Source organism: Sus scrofa, chromosome 13, assembly GCF_054392235.1.
Source record: "Sus scrofa isolate SSC_HxYL_T2T_F1_AM1 chromosome 13, Sscrofa_HxYL_maternal_Yorkshire_Landrace_v2.0, whole genome shotgun sequence".
NCBI lineage: Eukaryota > Metazoa > Chordata > Mammalia > Artiodactyla > Suidae > Sus > Sus scrofa.
In genome coordinates, this window is record NC_139395.1 from 150,842,765 (window position 1) to 150,858,389 (window position 15,625).

Genomic DNA, 15,625 nt, shown 5'->3' on the forward strand with positions numbered 1-15,625 from the left:
CCCTCTCTCCCAGCTCCAGAAGATGCTTCCCTTCAGTAAACTTCCTCCTTCATTTTTTTCTGTACTGAAAATGGAGACTTCAAAAGTAAAGTCGTCAGAGGAAAGGTTTTTGATGTGTCATTAACTCTCAGTTATCCATATTAACAGAGAAGGGCAGTGGTGCAGATATTCAAAGCCAAAGGCTCTATTTAACTTTGTAGTTCATTGTTTTGAGAAGGTTGGTAGCAGACTTACCTCCCTAATTATGTTTGTCTTTGCTTCTTATTAAAAGGAGTTTGTCTGCCTTAGGGCCAGGCAGTTGGGTGACATGAAAATTCTGGCACAGAATTTGGAAGATTCACCAGGGGAAATCCACAAGGCACACAGATAATCAAACCTGACTAGATCTGAGTTCACATTCTTAATCACTTGTGATCAATTGCTTTGCTCCTCTGTGACTAAAGCGAGACAGGGATGAGACATAATTATAAAAGATTAGTTGGAGGGGGACAAGTCTTTACATTTAGATGAAGATATAGGTCTGCTGTGGCCAAAATTGATAACAGAATCAATATTGCTGTTATTCCTGCCTGGTCCCTTCTAGGCAGGAGGTGTCAGAGCCAGGATGTGTTCGGCTACGTCCCCTGTCTGGTGAGGCGGTGGCAACATCTGAGACAATGGCTGTTCCATCAGCCCGGGTCCCTGAGTGACTGTGATAAGCAGAGCCCCCACCAGTCAGTGAGGGGCAAGTGGCTGGAGCAAGAAGTAAACCCCTGTTGTTTTAAACCACTGAGGCTGTGAGGTTCTTAGTTCACTCAGCATATCTCTGTCACTGCACCTATCAAGCTGCATTATGACGGTCTGAGTTATCTCCCCAACTAGACACTGAAAACTTAAGGCCAGAATTATTTTTTCTTCAGTGTGTTAAGTCCAGTGTCTAACATAGTTAAAACAACTCGGTAGAATAAGAATGTCTTCCTTCCTGGGCTCTGTGATCCTCTGTGCTTATTTTTTTCTAACATCTGCCCCCTCCCAGTATCACCGGCTGAAATGATGTTTTAGATGTTCAGATATGTGGGGCATGGTGGAGCTATTCTTTTGGACCAGGAGTATAAGGTGGAAGAGCTGACAGGGGAGAGAAAGACACATCAAGGCATACTTTCAAGTACAATGGGCTCCAGGGGCAGACAAGATTTCAAAGTCTTGGGTGATCACGTGGGAAAAAGAGCATCCCAAATGTTAAAGTTTTTTTTTGTTTTTTGTTTTTTTTTTGTCTTTTTGTCTTTTTTTTTATCTTTGTTGTTGTTGTTGTTGCTATTTCTTGGGCCGCTCCCACGGCATATGGAGGTTCCCAGGCTAGGGGTCTAATCGGAGCTGTAGCCACCGGCCTACGCCAGAGCCACAGCAACGTGGGATCCGAGCCGCGTCTGCAACCTACACCACAGCTCACGGCAATGCCAGATCGTTAACCCACTGAGCAAGGGCAGGGACCGAACCCGCAACCTCATGGTTCCTAGTCGGATTCGTTAACCACTGCGCCACGACGGGAACTCCCCAAATGTTAAAGTTTTAAGAGAAATCACAGGTGTTAGCCAGACTGGACTCCTAGATCACCACCATCATCATTATCATAATACCAATATTTACTGATAACAGACTCTATACCAGGCACATCTCCAACCACCTTACAATTAACCCATTGAATCCTCACAAGTTTATAAGGTAGCTATTATCATTTCAGTGAGAAACCGATGTACAGAGAAGTAAATTTCCTACGGCCACCCGGCTAGCAAATATCCCTCTCTGAATTCAACATCTGCTTGGACTCTCCCCATCATGGGAGCTCACTAACTTCTAACACACCCTACCTCCCGAGCCACGGCCCGCCTCCCCCTCCAACTGCTGTCCCCTGGACAGTTCTGCCCCCTAGACCAACACAAAGAAGTTCTGCCCTCATCTCTCCCAGGTAGCCCATCACATAGCTGTGTCCAGTGAGGCTCCTCTTTCCTAGTCCAAACAGCCCCGTTCACTCAACCGTTTCCAATGTGCCACAGCCGAGGTCCCTCTCTGTCCCAGCTCAGTGACTCACACACTCTGGGTGGTTAAGTCAGTGGAGTGGAACTGGGGACTCTCTTCTATTCTTGCACTGGGCTTAATGCGTCTACAACCCCAGCATGTTCCTTTCACTATGTAAAGCAGGGTCTGGAGGCAGAGATGGGGCCATAATCTGCTGAAGGAAGAGCCGGCTGGACACGTGTCCTGCACACGTCCCCATCCTGGCAAATGGAATGAATGCTAAGGGGGCCGCTTGTTCAGAGTTTCTCATTCTTACTCAGGTTGGAAGTTTGTTTCTGTCCTCCCCACCTCAACCTTGTCCCCCCACCCTCATTTCTCCTGCCCCCAGAGAACAGGCCCTCCACTTACCATGGAGTTCATGGCAAAGTGATTGTGCTGCGTCTGGAGGTCTAGGGCATGCTGGTAGCTGACTCCAATCTCCGTATGGCTCTGAAGGAATAATTCCTTGTTGTGGCTTATCCAGTCGAACATCTGGGGGGAAAGGAAGGCACAGAGTAATCAGGAGGGTTATATGTCCTACAGCGAGAAACTTTCAGAGCTGCTGAAAGAAAAACAGCCCCCCTGCTGGTGCCCAGTGAGGACCAGTTATCCTGCTCAAGGTGGGGGTGGTCCATGACCTGGCTTCCCAGGGGAGCCCTCCCTCTGTGCACAAGGACCCACCATCACCCTCTGTTTCTTGAAGAGACTAAGAGGAAAAGACAAAACAAGTAAGAGAACCAAGGAGAGGGGGAGGAGGCAGTTCACTGTCCTGAGCTACTTTTAGAAAAAGCATCAAAAGGGCTCCACACTTGCTTCAGGGACAGGTGATGAGGGGACGAGCAGGAGGTTTCGTCTATTCCCCTCTTACAAGCCTTGTCGTAAGCCTCAGGGCATTCTAAGGTACCCCCACCTCACTTTCCCTGCCAGACCCTGTTGAGTTGACTTGGAATGAAATCAACTCTTGTGACTCCACAGCCTCACAATTCCAGGGTTTCTGCTATGACCCAACAGGAATCAGAAGAGGAAGATTTTAAGGGTAAACACTGCCTGGCACAGTGGGCATGGGGCCATTTTCCTCCCACTGGCTGTGTATCTGGTTTTCATTTAGTTTTCCATCTCTCCCTCAGGCAGCCCATTCACTTCAAGGGGAGCTGACCAGAGGCCCGGTTCCAAGCGAGAGCCTGGTCACGCTAAGGGCTATCCCTCCTCAGGACACCAGATCTAAGCCAGTCAGTGTGTGACATTTCCCAGGCAATGGGACTGTCTCAGAAACAGGAATGTTATCCAATTCAGTACAATAAAATATGAGGGGGAGTTTTCTGGAAGCTTCTGGGAACTGTAGTTCCTTAGATACAACTTCTCTTCCTCAGATACTGTCATTATGGCTCTGCACCTCAAATTGCTGCAGCCATTCTGCAGCAATGGGTGAAGCCAATGGGCAGAGAAAGGGTGTAGCCAAAACAATGGCAGGAAAACAGGCAGAGCCCTGATTGAGCCTTGCCTGATCTCCACTTTATCTCTGGACATTCTTAGTACCTGAGTCAAGAAATTTTCTTTATTACTTAAGTTGGTATAAGTTGGACTTTCTGTGATTTTCTACCCAGAGTAGTCAAATGACATAGCCAGGAAAGGTGTGAAACCTTTGGAGAAGAAAACTGCCATACTTGGAACTCATGCTCCATAATTTGGCATGAGTTAAAGGCTGCAGCTCAGTTGCAGAGTAGAGCAGTGAGGAACTGAGCAAAGATACAGGCTGAGAACATGCAAAGATCATGCCAGCTTCCTGGAGGCAGAACCTTAGCCTCATTCCATTTCTCCCCCTTTAGACAGAAAAGTGAATATACTTTTTTAGTTACTTTTAACCAACATTTATCAGATACTCATTATACATGCATGTGGTTCTTGAGTTGAAGTGGCTTAAAAGCCAGTGTGGAAAACAGATGTGGACTCAGATCCAGTGTTAGTACAACTTGGCATATGACGATTAAAATCACAACTCAAAAAAGAAATCAAAGTAAAGGTCAATACAGTGTATCAAAGTGGCAGCCACTCTTGATGGTGTGGAGACAGGGAAGAAGACAGAAGGCTTTCCAGAGGAGTGACACTTGAGTTGAGCCTTGGCTCAAGTAGGAATTAGCCAGGTGAAGATGGGTGGGATGTGAGCTCTGGGCAAAGGGACAGAACTGCGGGGCAGCTCAGTGTGTGGAGCACTCTGAAGGGACCACTGCTGTGCTTCTGGAGCCTGATGGAAAGAGAAGATGTGGCTGGGGAAGTAGATGGGACCATGGAGAGCCCTGGACACAGGCTTGAGGACACCTGGACCATATATATATACCCTGTGGGCTGTGAGATGTCAGTGGAAGGTTATAAGCGGAGCAGAGAAGCACGCTGAGCTCTGAGAACAGCATGGGGTGTGGACTGGATGGAGAGAGACAGAGCAGGGAAATGATTAGGAGGCTGTTACAGTAATCCTGGGGGCAAGGGTGAGAACCTGGAAACCCAGATGTGGGGGTGGCAGTGGAGTCTGAGAAGCAGGCAGAGTGAGAGCTACTAGGAAGGGTCTGGGGACTCTCAACTGTTTGGGGAGGGAGCATGAGGAAGAGCTGAGTGAGGGAAGACAGCCAGGTGTCTGACATGGCACCCTGGGTCCTTGTAAGAGAAGGTGCCACCAGGCACCTCCTCACAGGGAGGTAAGAAGCTGGGGTAGGGGTGAGGGGCAGAGGCAGCAGTCTCCCTTTAGGATGCTGAGTTTGAGAGGCTTGAAAGAGCTTCATGCAGAGCTGTCCTATGGGCAGTTAGATTCTACGCCTGGAGGTCAGGTGAGAGACATGGAGGCTATAACTCACACACTCAAGCACAAACAAGTCATCTTCCCAAGGAAATGGTCATGATTTGGAGATGACTCTCCTTTTGAATGATCCAGCTCCTGGATAACTACACAGACAAGGAGCGAGACTATCATTCTTCACTTTCGAGTGTCAGAGGATGATCCAGGCTTGGGGCACTTGCGGAGGCTGGGTGGGTATCCGTGGTGTGCCCACCATGGATCTGCAAGCCATAGCCAACGCCATACCATAAGCATGCAGCCAGGGCTTTAAAAAAATTATTATTATGGACAAGAGGGGAAAGAAGTGCCCCAGGAGGTGAAAACAATCTCATCATGTAATTTCTGTTCTTTAACATTCTGCCTCTCAACCCCATTTTAAAATAATTTCTCATCTCTTTTCCTTGTTGACAAAAGAATCAATAAAGTTAATGAAATTCTGAAATGCCTGCAGCCCTTGGAACTTGTGATGAAAAGGGCTCACTCCTTATACTTTCTTGGCTTTCCCAGTGGCCTAGAAGTGACCTTCCCTGTATTTTCTGTTACATGACTATTTAGATATGCTAATAAGCAGAGAGTTATGTACTAGCCCCGGAATGATTAGATTGCCCGGCGCCAGGCCCCTGCTGGACTGCAGAGAGCAAGGATTGCTGAACACAGGCCAATTAGGGAGGAAAGCAATAACAACAGTAAGTAAAAGGCAGGCAGGACTGGAGAGAGCTGGAGGAACCATACACCTCGCCAACTGACTTCTCACCTTGAGGTCTGCACCCAGGCCATTGTGCCCATCTGCCTTCTGTACTGGAGCACACGAGCTATCTCCAGTGGCCACACATTCTGGGAAAGTTTAGCTAGGTTGGAGGCAGTGCTCCAAAGAGGTGACACACATCTCAGGCACAGAGAAAAAGACCTGCTGTAGGGGCCAGACAGTCCACGTGATATTGGGAACCAGGGTCTCTCCAATATGGCTCCTTCCTAGGGAAAGTCTCAACTCTTCTCTGGGCCTGAATCAGCTGCTGACTGCATATAATCTCACTTTCTGAGTATGGCTGCCTGCAAGGGTCACCAGCATTTCTGCTGCATTCAGTGGAACTGGCTGCACGTGCACATATGCATGTGTGTATGTATGCATGTGTGCACCCACGTGCGTGTGTGCAAAGTGGGGTGAGGACTGGGCCTGGCTGCTTCTGGGCCTAGCTCTGTCATTAACTAGCCATGAGGCTGTGGGCAAGTCTCTTCATTTCTGGGCTTCTCCTCATTTACAAGGGTTAAGCGGTTCCCATAAGCATCTTGGTTTAGCAATAAGCTCAATCTGGAAACGTATGGAATGTATTTTTTTCCATTCAAATAAAAATCCATTTTATTGAGTCTCCTAGATCAGAATGCATATTCATTGCTACTACTTACATTCATAGCTTTTGAATAAAAGAAATGTCAATGAGAAAATTGGCATTGTTTTTGATAGGCAGAGAAAGACATTCTTACTCTCAGTCCTGACATCTGTCTGGTGCTTTAGAGTTCAAAACATCCTTTGCACACATCATCTCACCGCCTCCACTGGGCCATTTGATAGATACAAAACAGGTTCAGAGAAGTGAAATACACCCAGTGGGCTACATTCATTCCACCCAAGACATATTCCCTGAGTGTCTGTTGATCCAGGCTTTTGGGACACTGCCCTGCCTTCTGCATGTGACTGTAGGACCTCCTCTGCCTGGGCTCTGCAGAGCAGTTGCCCACTAAAAGGCAGCACTGTGGGGCTCTGATTGTTGTAAGACACTGTCCCTCACATGGGGCCACACACGGTCTAACACCAAGGCCCCTCCTCTCCTTCTCACCCTTGCCTCCATCAGGGCCTGGGGACAGCTGATTCAAATAGCTTCATTTCTCTCAATAAATACTTAAGCGAATGAAAGAATGAATGCATGAGCGAGTTGGCCACAGGCTCGCGGGTGGCTAATCTCCAGACAAGCTGACCCTTTCTAAGTTCCCTTCCAGGACCTTTCATGATTTGAGCTATGTGAATTGGGCTCTGTGAAAGACACTTGAACTAGACTGACCCAAAAATCTAACGAAAAACTAAAGAAAATATCTCTACAGTGGTTCCAAATATTTTGAGCCTTTTTTTTTTTTTTTTTTTTTTTTTTTTGGAGAAGCTACAAATGGTAGGTTCAACAAAATGTAATATAACAACAAAATTTCTTCAGGAGGAAAGTTTTTGTCCAAATAATGAAATTTTATCTCTTTATTTGGAAACCAACATAGTTTTGTCTCATTAAGAAGATGGATGTTGCATGTAAGCTACTTGGGGTTTTTTTTTTTCATGTTTTGCTTCATAATTTTTTTCTACGCTGGCTAAAACAGTGAAAACACAAAAATCTAGTTCTTAACACATAATAAATGATAAAAAGAATCTATTTAAATGCAAATTAGGAAAATAAACAGAAATCTTCTACTTTTAAAGATGGGAATAGCTAAAAGGTTATTATTGTTCTGTTCTATTTTTTAATAAAGCATAAACATTTTATAGCACAAGCTTATTAAATAAGGATCTTGTGCTTATTTTCCTTCATTGCCAAATTTACCATCATCATCTGATCTAGAGTTTTAACTTTCAAACCACCTTAACATCTAGTGTTGGTATTTTATACTGTCTATCATTTAGATAGTATTGGTTGTAAAGTTGCTCATATCCAGGTTTGATGACTTGATTGAGAGGACAAAAGACAACCAATGGATTCTCCTTCCTAAATGTGCACATGTCAGCATCACCTGTGTCCCCTGAGCCCTGCTTGTACACTGCAGTGACCCACAATGAAAGCCTGTGCTCTAAAGAAAGCTAACAACCTCCTCATCAGAAAACCTTGCCACATCTGAAAACTTGGCGTGCAGTCAATTCCATGATAAAATGTTTTGTGAGTTCTAGTGCAAAGAACAGAGGCTTCAAATCAGGAGACTTGGGTTCTAGTGCAGATCTGCTTTGACACACTACATTAATGATCTAAACCTCAGTTTTCTTATCTGTAAAATGGGGATAACCAGGTACACTATTTCAACCTTAGCGTAAGAGTGAGATCCAAATAAGATATGGTTTCATCCTTTGGTAAGTACTGGATAGATTTTTAAATATAAAGTGCATTCTATTACACACATTTCCCTAATATTTCTTTTTAGAGCACAAAACAGATGAAAGGTGTGGATTTAAAACTGTGCTATGTTCACATTACTGAGATATCCGCATGGGCTAATGGGAATCACAGCTGCAGCTCCCACACAAACATCCACAGCCCACCACTCCTGGAGGTGGGCTCCCAGAGCGACCATGGGGCACTGCACGGACCAGGGATAGCCATGCACCACCCCCCCTGCCCCTACCCTGACACACGCTCAGGGCCCTGGGGTGCCTTTGCCCACATGGGACTCAGAGACCCGTACACTCTCTCAGGGTTACACCCGAGGGTGCTGGTGCCCTCCTGCCCTCCCTGTATGGCCTGACCAGGGATCTCACTCCCGCCTTGCTTCCAAACTCCCCATTCCCTACCTGCTCTGCCATACCCCAACCTTTTCAGTCTTAGAGACTCAATCCCTTTGGCCCTTAGATTTTCACTCAGAAGAGATGCCTACTAAGTTGGATTAGCAAGGAGATCCTGCTGTGTAGCACTGGGAACTATGTCTAGTCACTTATGATGGAGCATGATAATGTGTGAAAATAGAATGTATACATGTATGTGTGACTGGGTCACCATGCTGTACAGTAGAAAAAAAAATGTATTGGGGAAATAACAATGAAAAAAATTTATAAAAAAAAACCCACAAACAAATAACAACAAAAAAAAAATAAATAAAATACATTATTCCTGCAACCCCTCCTGGAAATAGTTTATCCTGGACACAGAAACAGCTCAGTAAGAAAGCAAGCCATGACCCAGAGATGAGATCCTAATATGGGGTGGCGGAGGAGCCCAAGACAGAAAGAGGCCCTAAAATGAGACGTGGGTGAGAACCAAAGGCAAATTTCCCCACTTTACAATTCCACTTTCACAAGGACTCTGATTCCAGGCACCTGTCCTCATGGAAACAGGGCAACACACAGACCCCACATGTGTATTCTGGCCCAGGACACTCAAAACCCTTCAGCCTTGGTTTTCATTATCCACTCACCAAGGACTGAGCTTTCCTGCTTTTCCAAAGCAGGATGGAGAGAGAAAAAACTAAGGGCCCCAAAATTTGGACCTTGTTTCTAGGTTCCTAGAATTCCTCAGTGAAGGGAGTTGGACCCCTCACCTCTTCTGTACCTTGTAAGGTCTGCAGGCCACAGGGAGTGCGCAGTTCTGGAAGTGCCCCTACACTGGTATCTACAGACAGGGGAGGGGTTGGGACTTGAGCCTGACAGCAGACTGTCAGTAAACATCTATCAAGGGAGAGAAGGTGTTCTGGGCTCTGCTTGCTTTCCTTTAGGCTTTTGGGAAGTCAGCTGGCATACTTTTATATACGGTATAAGAGAGAAACCATTTTCATCTTTCATCATAAATCCAGCTGTTCTGAAGGATGGCTCAGCTTGGTTACCTGGGAGAACCCAGCACTGTAGCCTCAGGAATCAGCCAGGGCACCAAACAATTTCACTGGCCAGGATGTGTCTCTGACATGTAAACATGCTATCCATCCCCTAACACGTGTCTTACCCCCTCCATTCCCCCAATCCCCAATTTCCGGACCTCAGATCTAACATCCCAACATGAGGCTCACATCTAGAAATGCTCCATTTTCTCTATAAAACAGGTAAATGTCCCACTGTGAGCAAGGAGTTAACAAAACTCTTTCCCCTTGTGCATGCTAATCTGACCTTCAGTTAACACCCAGTCCTGTTTCCCTGGAAACAGATAAAGACAGTATGTGCCAACATGTTACTAAATCATGTTGCCTGTGGTAAAAACTCTCCCAATTGGTAAGCTGTGTCTGGGCTGGAAGGACTATTAATGAACTATAAATAACTGACCAGGACACCGTTCCTTGGTCTTCCCTGAAGGGGGTGACTCTCATAACAGGCATGTCCATTGCAGGAACCCTGGAAGCTGTACCAATAGAGTTGTTATAAGAGATACTGGCTCCGGTGAAGCATGGATTTTTGAGCCACTGCAGCTTCTGCAGCTGCCTGCCATGGATCTTGACTCCTTGCACCTGAGCTGGACCACTACAAGGACCATGGTACTGGGAAACCATAGCTCCCGTGTTCTATCATCGTGAGTGGTTTAGCACTAGAGGAGGCTGATGGTAGTCTTTTATTTTTTTTTAAGGGCCGCACCTGAGGCATATGGACCTATACCACAGCTCACAGCTCATGGCAATGCCAGATCCTTAACCCATTGGACAAAGCCAGGGATTAAACCCGTGTCCTCATGGATATTAGTTGGCTTCATTAAACACTGAGCCATGACGGGAACTCCCTATAGTGGTTTTAGGTCTGAATGCTCAGTAGCATTGGAGAGGACTCCTTGGGAGGTGTGGCATCCAAACTGTGTGTACATAGTCTCTTCCGGTCTTTCCTTTCTCCAGTCTCTCGTTTTCAGCGTCTCTCAATAACCGCAGTAATGATAATGGTGACCATGACAATGACAGCAACTTACATTTGACAGGTGCTCACTATGTGCTGGGCACTGTTCTAAGCAGTTTACACATGTTAACTCATTTAAGCCTCCCAGTAACCTCATAATTATCTCCCCAATGGTAACCCTCAATATTTGCATCTCCATTTTACAGATTGGGAAACTAAGGCACAGAGAAGTTAATTAACTTGTCCAAAGCCACAAAGCTAGTAACTGACAGAGCCGAGATCCAAACCCAGGAGCCTCATTCCAGTGTTGATCCTCTTAACCCTGTTGCTCCAACTTCTAATACTCCCTTCATTTTATTGACCATCACCAAACTTTAAGAAGTGTGCTCTGCCCCTGCTGCCTTTGTTTTCCCTCCATCCTCTTCCTCTTTAGCCCCCTTTACTTTTTCCCTAAGTCTGTACCCACCATGAAAACAAATCACCTCATCCTTTCTGAGTCTCAATCCTTCCCTTGATCTTGCGTCAGATGCAGTCCTTTCTGAAACCTACCACCTCTGGCCTCTGCACCAGGTCATTCTCAGGGGCACATCATCTGGCTGCAGACGTGATCAGCCTCTCCCTCTTTTCACAGTTTTCTCCCCAACACTAAATTCCCCCAGGGGAACTGGTGCTTTCGTACCCTCATGCTCTCTTCCTCAACACACCATGTCCAGTCTTGGCATTCCACAAACACCAGGAACACTCTAATTTCAAGAGCTCACCCACCCTTCAAATCGACACTGATTTATCCACACTCGCCTCTCACTTCACTGACTGCCCCTTTGTGGCTTTCCTTCCTGACCCTCAGACCTTTACTGTGAGGCAAACTCACAGTAAATCTCAACTCTTAGCCCTCAGCTCTCTGCCTTTTATTCATCAGCTCTGTCCATTTGAAAATCCATCCAAGCTCACAGTTTCAACAACACAGACTGTATTTCCTGTTTCACGTGCCAAGCCCTGTGCCAAGGTTCATCCACAGATTACCTCATATAGTCTTTATAATAATGCGAAAGAAGGTATTGTTAATTCCATGTTCAAACAGTGAAAGCTCAGTATGAAGAGCTGAAATAAATTGCCCAAGATCACACAGCTTATAAGTGATGGAGATAAATTTGGAATCTAGTATCCATCATTTCCTCTATCCCAGGGTGCACTCAAACCTCAACTTCCCTGATAACTGACAAGAATAAATACGTGACCAGGCCCAGTTCTGCACAATGAGCTTTACACACGTTATCTCAAACCTCCCAACAGCCCCAGGAGGTGGCAGATATCATCATTACCACCCTTCTCTAGCTGAAGGAACAGATTCAGAGAGATGAAATAACTTGGCCAAGGTCAAGCTGGCATATTAAATACTCAAATCTAAGTCTACCACTCCAAAGTCTGTGATTTTAACCCACTGTCAAACTGTCTCCCAAATGCATACCTAAAATCTCTGCTTATTCCTAGTCACATGGTGCCTGTGGATTCAACATGAGCAGCCCCCCTTGATGTTCCACCAGCATCTCAAACTACTCTGCCTTCTCTATGAAAACTGCTTACCTTCTCTTGACTTCCCACATCTTCATCCCTCCCCTCGCGGAGCCCATTCACTCATTCTTTCCTCAAAGCACTCTGAGATACATCCTTTATTCTCCAGGGCTACCAGTAGGAACCACTCAGCCCATCCTGCCGAGATCACTGTCATTATTCATTCCCTCACTGGTCTCCCTGGCTCTGTTTTCTTCTTTATACTGAGCAATCTGCCTCCACCAGGTTCACCGTGCTAATACACTGCTTTCACCCTGTCGTTCTCTCATTCTAATCTCCCCCCAGTCATTGTTGCTGTCTATGATCTATAATGCAAAATCCAATCTCCTTTCTCTGGCATTCAAGGGACCTCCCTCCTACCCCTAAGTGGTGCGAACCTGCCTTTTCCCCTATTATTTCACACCACTGTCCCACACCAAGCATCCTTTACTGTCATATCCCATCCACTGCCAGGCCAAGTTATTTCATGCTATGCTTATTTGCTCATTGCCACCCCCATGTGTGTGCTCACATCTCTCCTTTTGTGAAACAACCCATACCCAAATATCCAAATTATTTTCACCCTTTAAAATACAATTGAAATCTCACTTCCTCTAGATGCCTTCTTTGGCCAATTGAGCCCATACTGATTTCTTTTTCCTCCAAACTCACTGCTCAAGTATCAGAACTATCCAAAATGTGTTCTTAAAAATATAGCTTCCTAGGCCCTACCTTTGAGATTCTGATGCAGTGGAGCTTTGCAGGTGATTCTGATGTACTTGCATTTTTACTTAAACAGTTCGTGTGGACTTATACTCTGTTCTTGATGGGGTAACTGGCATTGAACTTAACTCCACCGCATTTAATCTAGTATTGGTCAACAACCAACCAAGGATCCTTGAGGGAAGGGAAACATATCATGTAAGCCCCATATCCACCTTGGCTTTCTCCCTGATGGTATTTTTCAACCTGTGGAGGAGAGAAACAGGAGCTGGGCAGAGAGCAGCAGTCTTAATGGGTGTAAAAAACCAGGAATCAGAGTTCAGGGCTGGTAAGGCGGGTGTAATTGTGGTGATAGGAAGTTAGAGAGAAAGGAACTAAGAAAAGGAGTCCTAAAAATCTTCACTAAAATTTCCTCCAGGTCCTTGGTCAAATCTTAATCTGTGTATAGGCCAGGTAAGACTCCAGAAGGTCTAGCAGAGAATAGCTGTGGGAGGTGGAGAGCTGAACAGAAACATTAGGAGTTACACACTGCTGGGGAAATGTTAGGAGCGCTAAATCAAACAGAGTTAAGGGACTTTGAGGAACACTCTGGACACTCAGCTGGGACCCCTGAAAGACCAGAGTGTAAGAGTAAGAAACACATCCTAAAAATAGGACTATAGGCTCAGTGGGTTAGGCCCCTATGGTGGCTCCCATTGTGGCTCAGTGGATAAAGCACCCGGCATAGCCTCCATGAGGATGTGGGTTCAATCCCTGGCCTCACTCAGTGGGTTAAAGATCCTATGCCACAAGCTGCAGCATAGGTCATAGATGTGGCTCAGATCCAGCATTGCCGTGGCTATGTTACAGGCCTGCAGCTCAGATTTGCCCCCCTAGCCTGGGAACTTCCATATGCTGTAGGAGCAGCTGTAAAAAGAAAAAAAAAAAAAAAAAAGAATAAGGGCTATGCCCCTAGGATTAATGTAAAGATGGAAGCAGGAGTTCCCATTTTGAATTAGCAGCAATGAACCCAACTAGTATCCATGAGGATGTGGATTCAATCCCTGGCCACTCTCAGTGGGTTAAAGGATCCAGCATTGCCACGAGCAGTGGCGTAGGTTGCAGAAGTGACTTGGATCTGGCGTTGCTGTGGCAGTGACATAAGTAGGCAGCTACAGTTCTGATTCGACCCCTAGCCTGGGAACTTCCACATGCCCATGCTGCAGGTGTCACCCTAAAAAAAATAAAAAAAAAAAAGAGAGAGAGAGAGAGAGAGAGAATAAGAAGCAGCAGCAGATTGGCCATAGCAAAGCCTAAACCAGGGCTCAAGATGCTCAAGATCTGTAGTTTAACTGCAGCTCAGAACAAAACAATATTTAGAGGATAACCTAATCAAGAGTCTGTACATACATCATCTGTAATAGCCAGTAAATTACTAGACATAAGAAGCAGAGAAAAGTGACTAATAATTCAAAAATTAAATAGTCGATAAAAACAGATCCAGAGGTGATCAGGCTATGATGATTTAGCAGACAATGCTTTCAAGATAACTATGATTAACAACTTAAAGAAAATAGGATGGAAAAGGATTAATGGATTAAAGGATGGAGCACTGCAACGGAGTCCAGTTTTGTTTCTTGTAGCCCAAAGCACTCTTATATAGTCACATGCCCATGATGCTTAGGACAATATTCTGTTCACTTACTGAGTGCCCACTGTATTCCAGACATTGGATAGGGAACTAGTGATAAAACATATCAAGGTCAGTGAGGGAGACAAATGTATTCAATAGTTCAGTCAATTTCAAGTGTGAAAAGTACTACGAAAAGTGTATACGGTTGGCTGATAGCAGAGAAGGACTTGGTCCAACTTGTCAGAGGCAGAGAGAGGTTAAAAGCACGGATGATTCCTAGAAGGTGGCAACAGCTGAACAATACTGGAAAGACAATCAGATTCAGGAGAAGTAGGTATAGATGGGAAGGGCATCAAAATGAGAGGAGTACTTGAATGAAGCCCTAGAGGCTACAACAGCAGGGAGTGAGAGATGGTATGGGGGTTCTAGAGCAGGAAGTCAGAGGGAGTGAGAAGGGATGACCAGAGGTAGGGAGGGCCTAGGTGGAAAGGCAAAGGCCAGAGGCAGAAGGCCTTTATTCAGTGGCCACGAGGAACCACCAAAAGAGAGCCATCAGGTCAAATTCCCTTCTAACTCTGAACTGGGGCTCTACACGGAAGCCCTCAGACACACAGTCATTTATCTCATTGCAAAGAGGAGTCCAAGCCAGCCCTGAGCTCACAAAACAAAACCCGACCAGTGCATCACAGACCTCTCACCCATGGAGGGTTCTTTTCCCCACCCTTACTCTCCCCTCTCCTCTTTCTTATAAACCCCTCAATGTCTGGATCAAAATGATCAATACAGAGGAGACAATAAAGACAACATGCGGAAGGTGCCCAGCACAGCACATGATACATGGCAGACACTGAATGCCCACCACTTCCTTCCCACCTCCTCTGGGTTCAGACAGGATAAGCTGGCAGTCACAAAAAGCCATGCCTTTTGATTAGAGAAACCCAGGCTACAACTCTTCATGCTAAAATCATACACTGCCCTTGAAAATGGGCACACTCCTGTTAGGCCTTAAAAGGCTCCTCTCTGCTTGCCCTCCTTGTGCTAAGCAATGTAAGAAAAAGTCTGTCCAAGTCTACTATTAATATCAATATTTTCAGACTTTGAATAACATATTTTTTTTTTTGCATTTTATTTCCAGCCTTCCTGCCCGGATGGCCTGAATGTCCTGTAGCACTGGCAACACACACACACTACCCTGCAGTGGGGAAGGAACGGTCATCCAGGAGCCAGCAAGTCAAGCAGATGAGAAACAGGACCAGCCAAACCAGGAGTCAGGCTGGGCAGCCCTGGGATATTGACTCTGAGTGGCTGAATTCCTTCCATCTGAACCACA

The 15,625-nt window shown here is 45.8% G+C and overlaps 1 protein-coding gene across 37 annotated transcripts in view; it reads right to left on the minus strand.

Moving 5' to 3' along the window:
- KALRN (kalirin RhoGEF kinase) overlaps positions 1-15,625 on the minus strand; it is a 695,174-nt gene that overhangs the window by 432,059 nt on the left and 247,490 nt on the right. For all 37 annotated transcript variants that reach the window (XM_084990933.1, XM_084990932.1, XM_084990931.1 and 34 more), the window contains one exon: positions 2,404-2,526. In XM_084990933.1, coding sequence (XP_084847059.1) covers positions 2,404-2,526 — 123 coding nt within the window. The remainder of the gene's footprint in view (positions 1-2,403; positions 2,527-15,625) is intronic.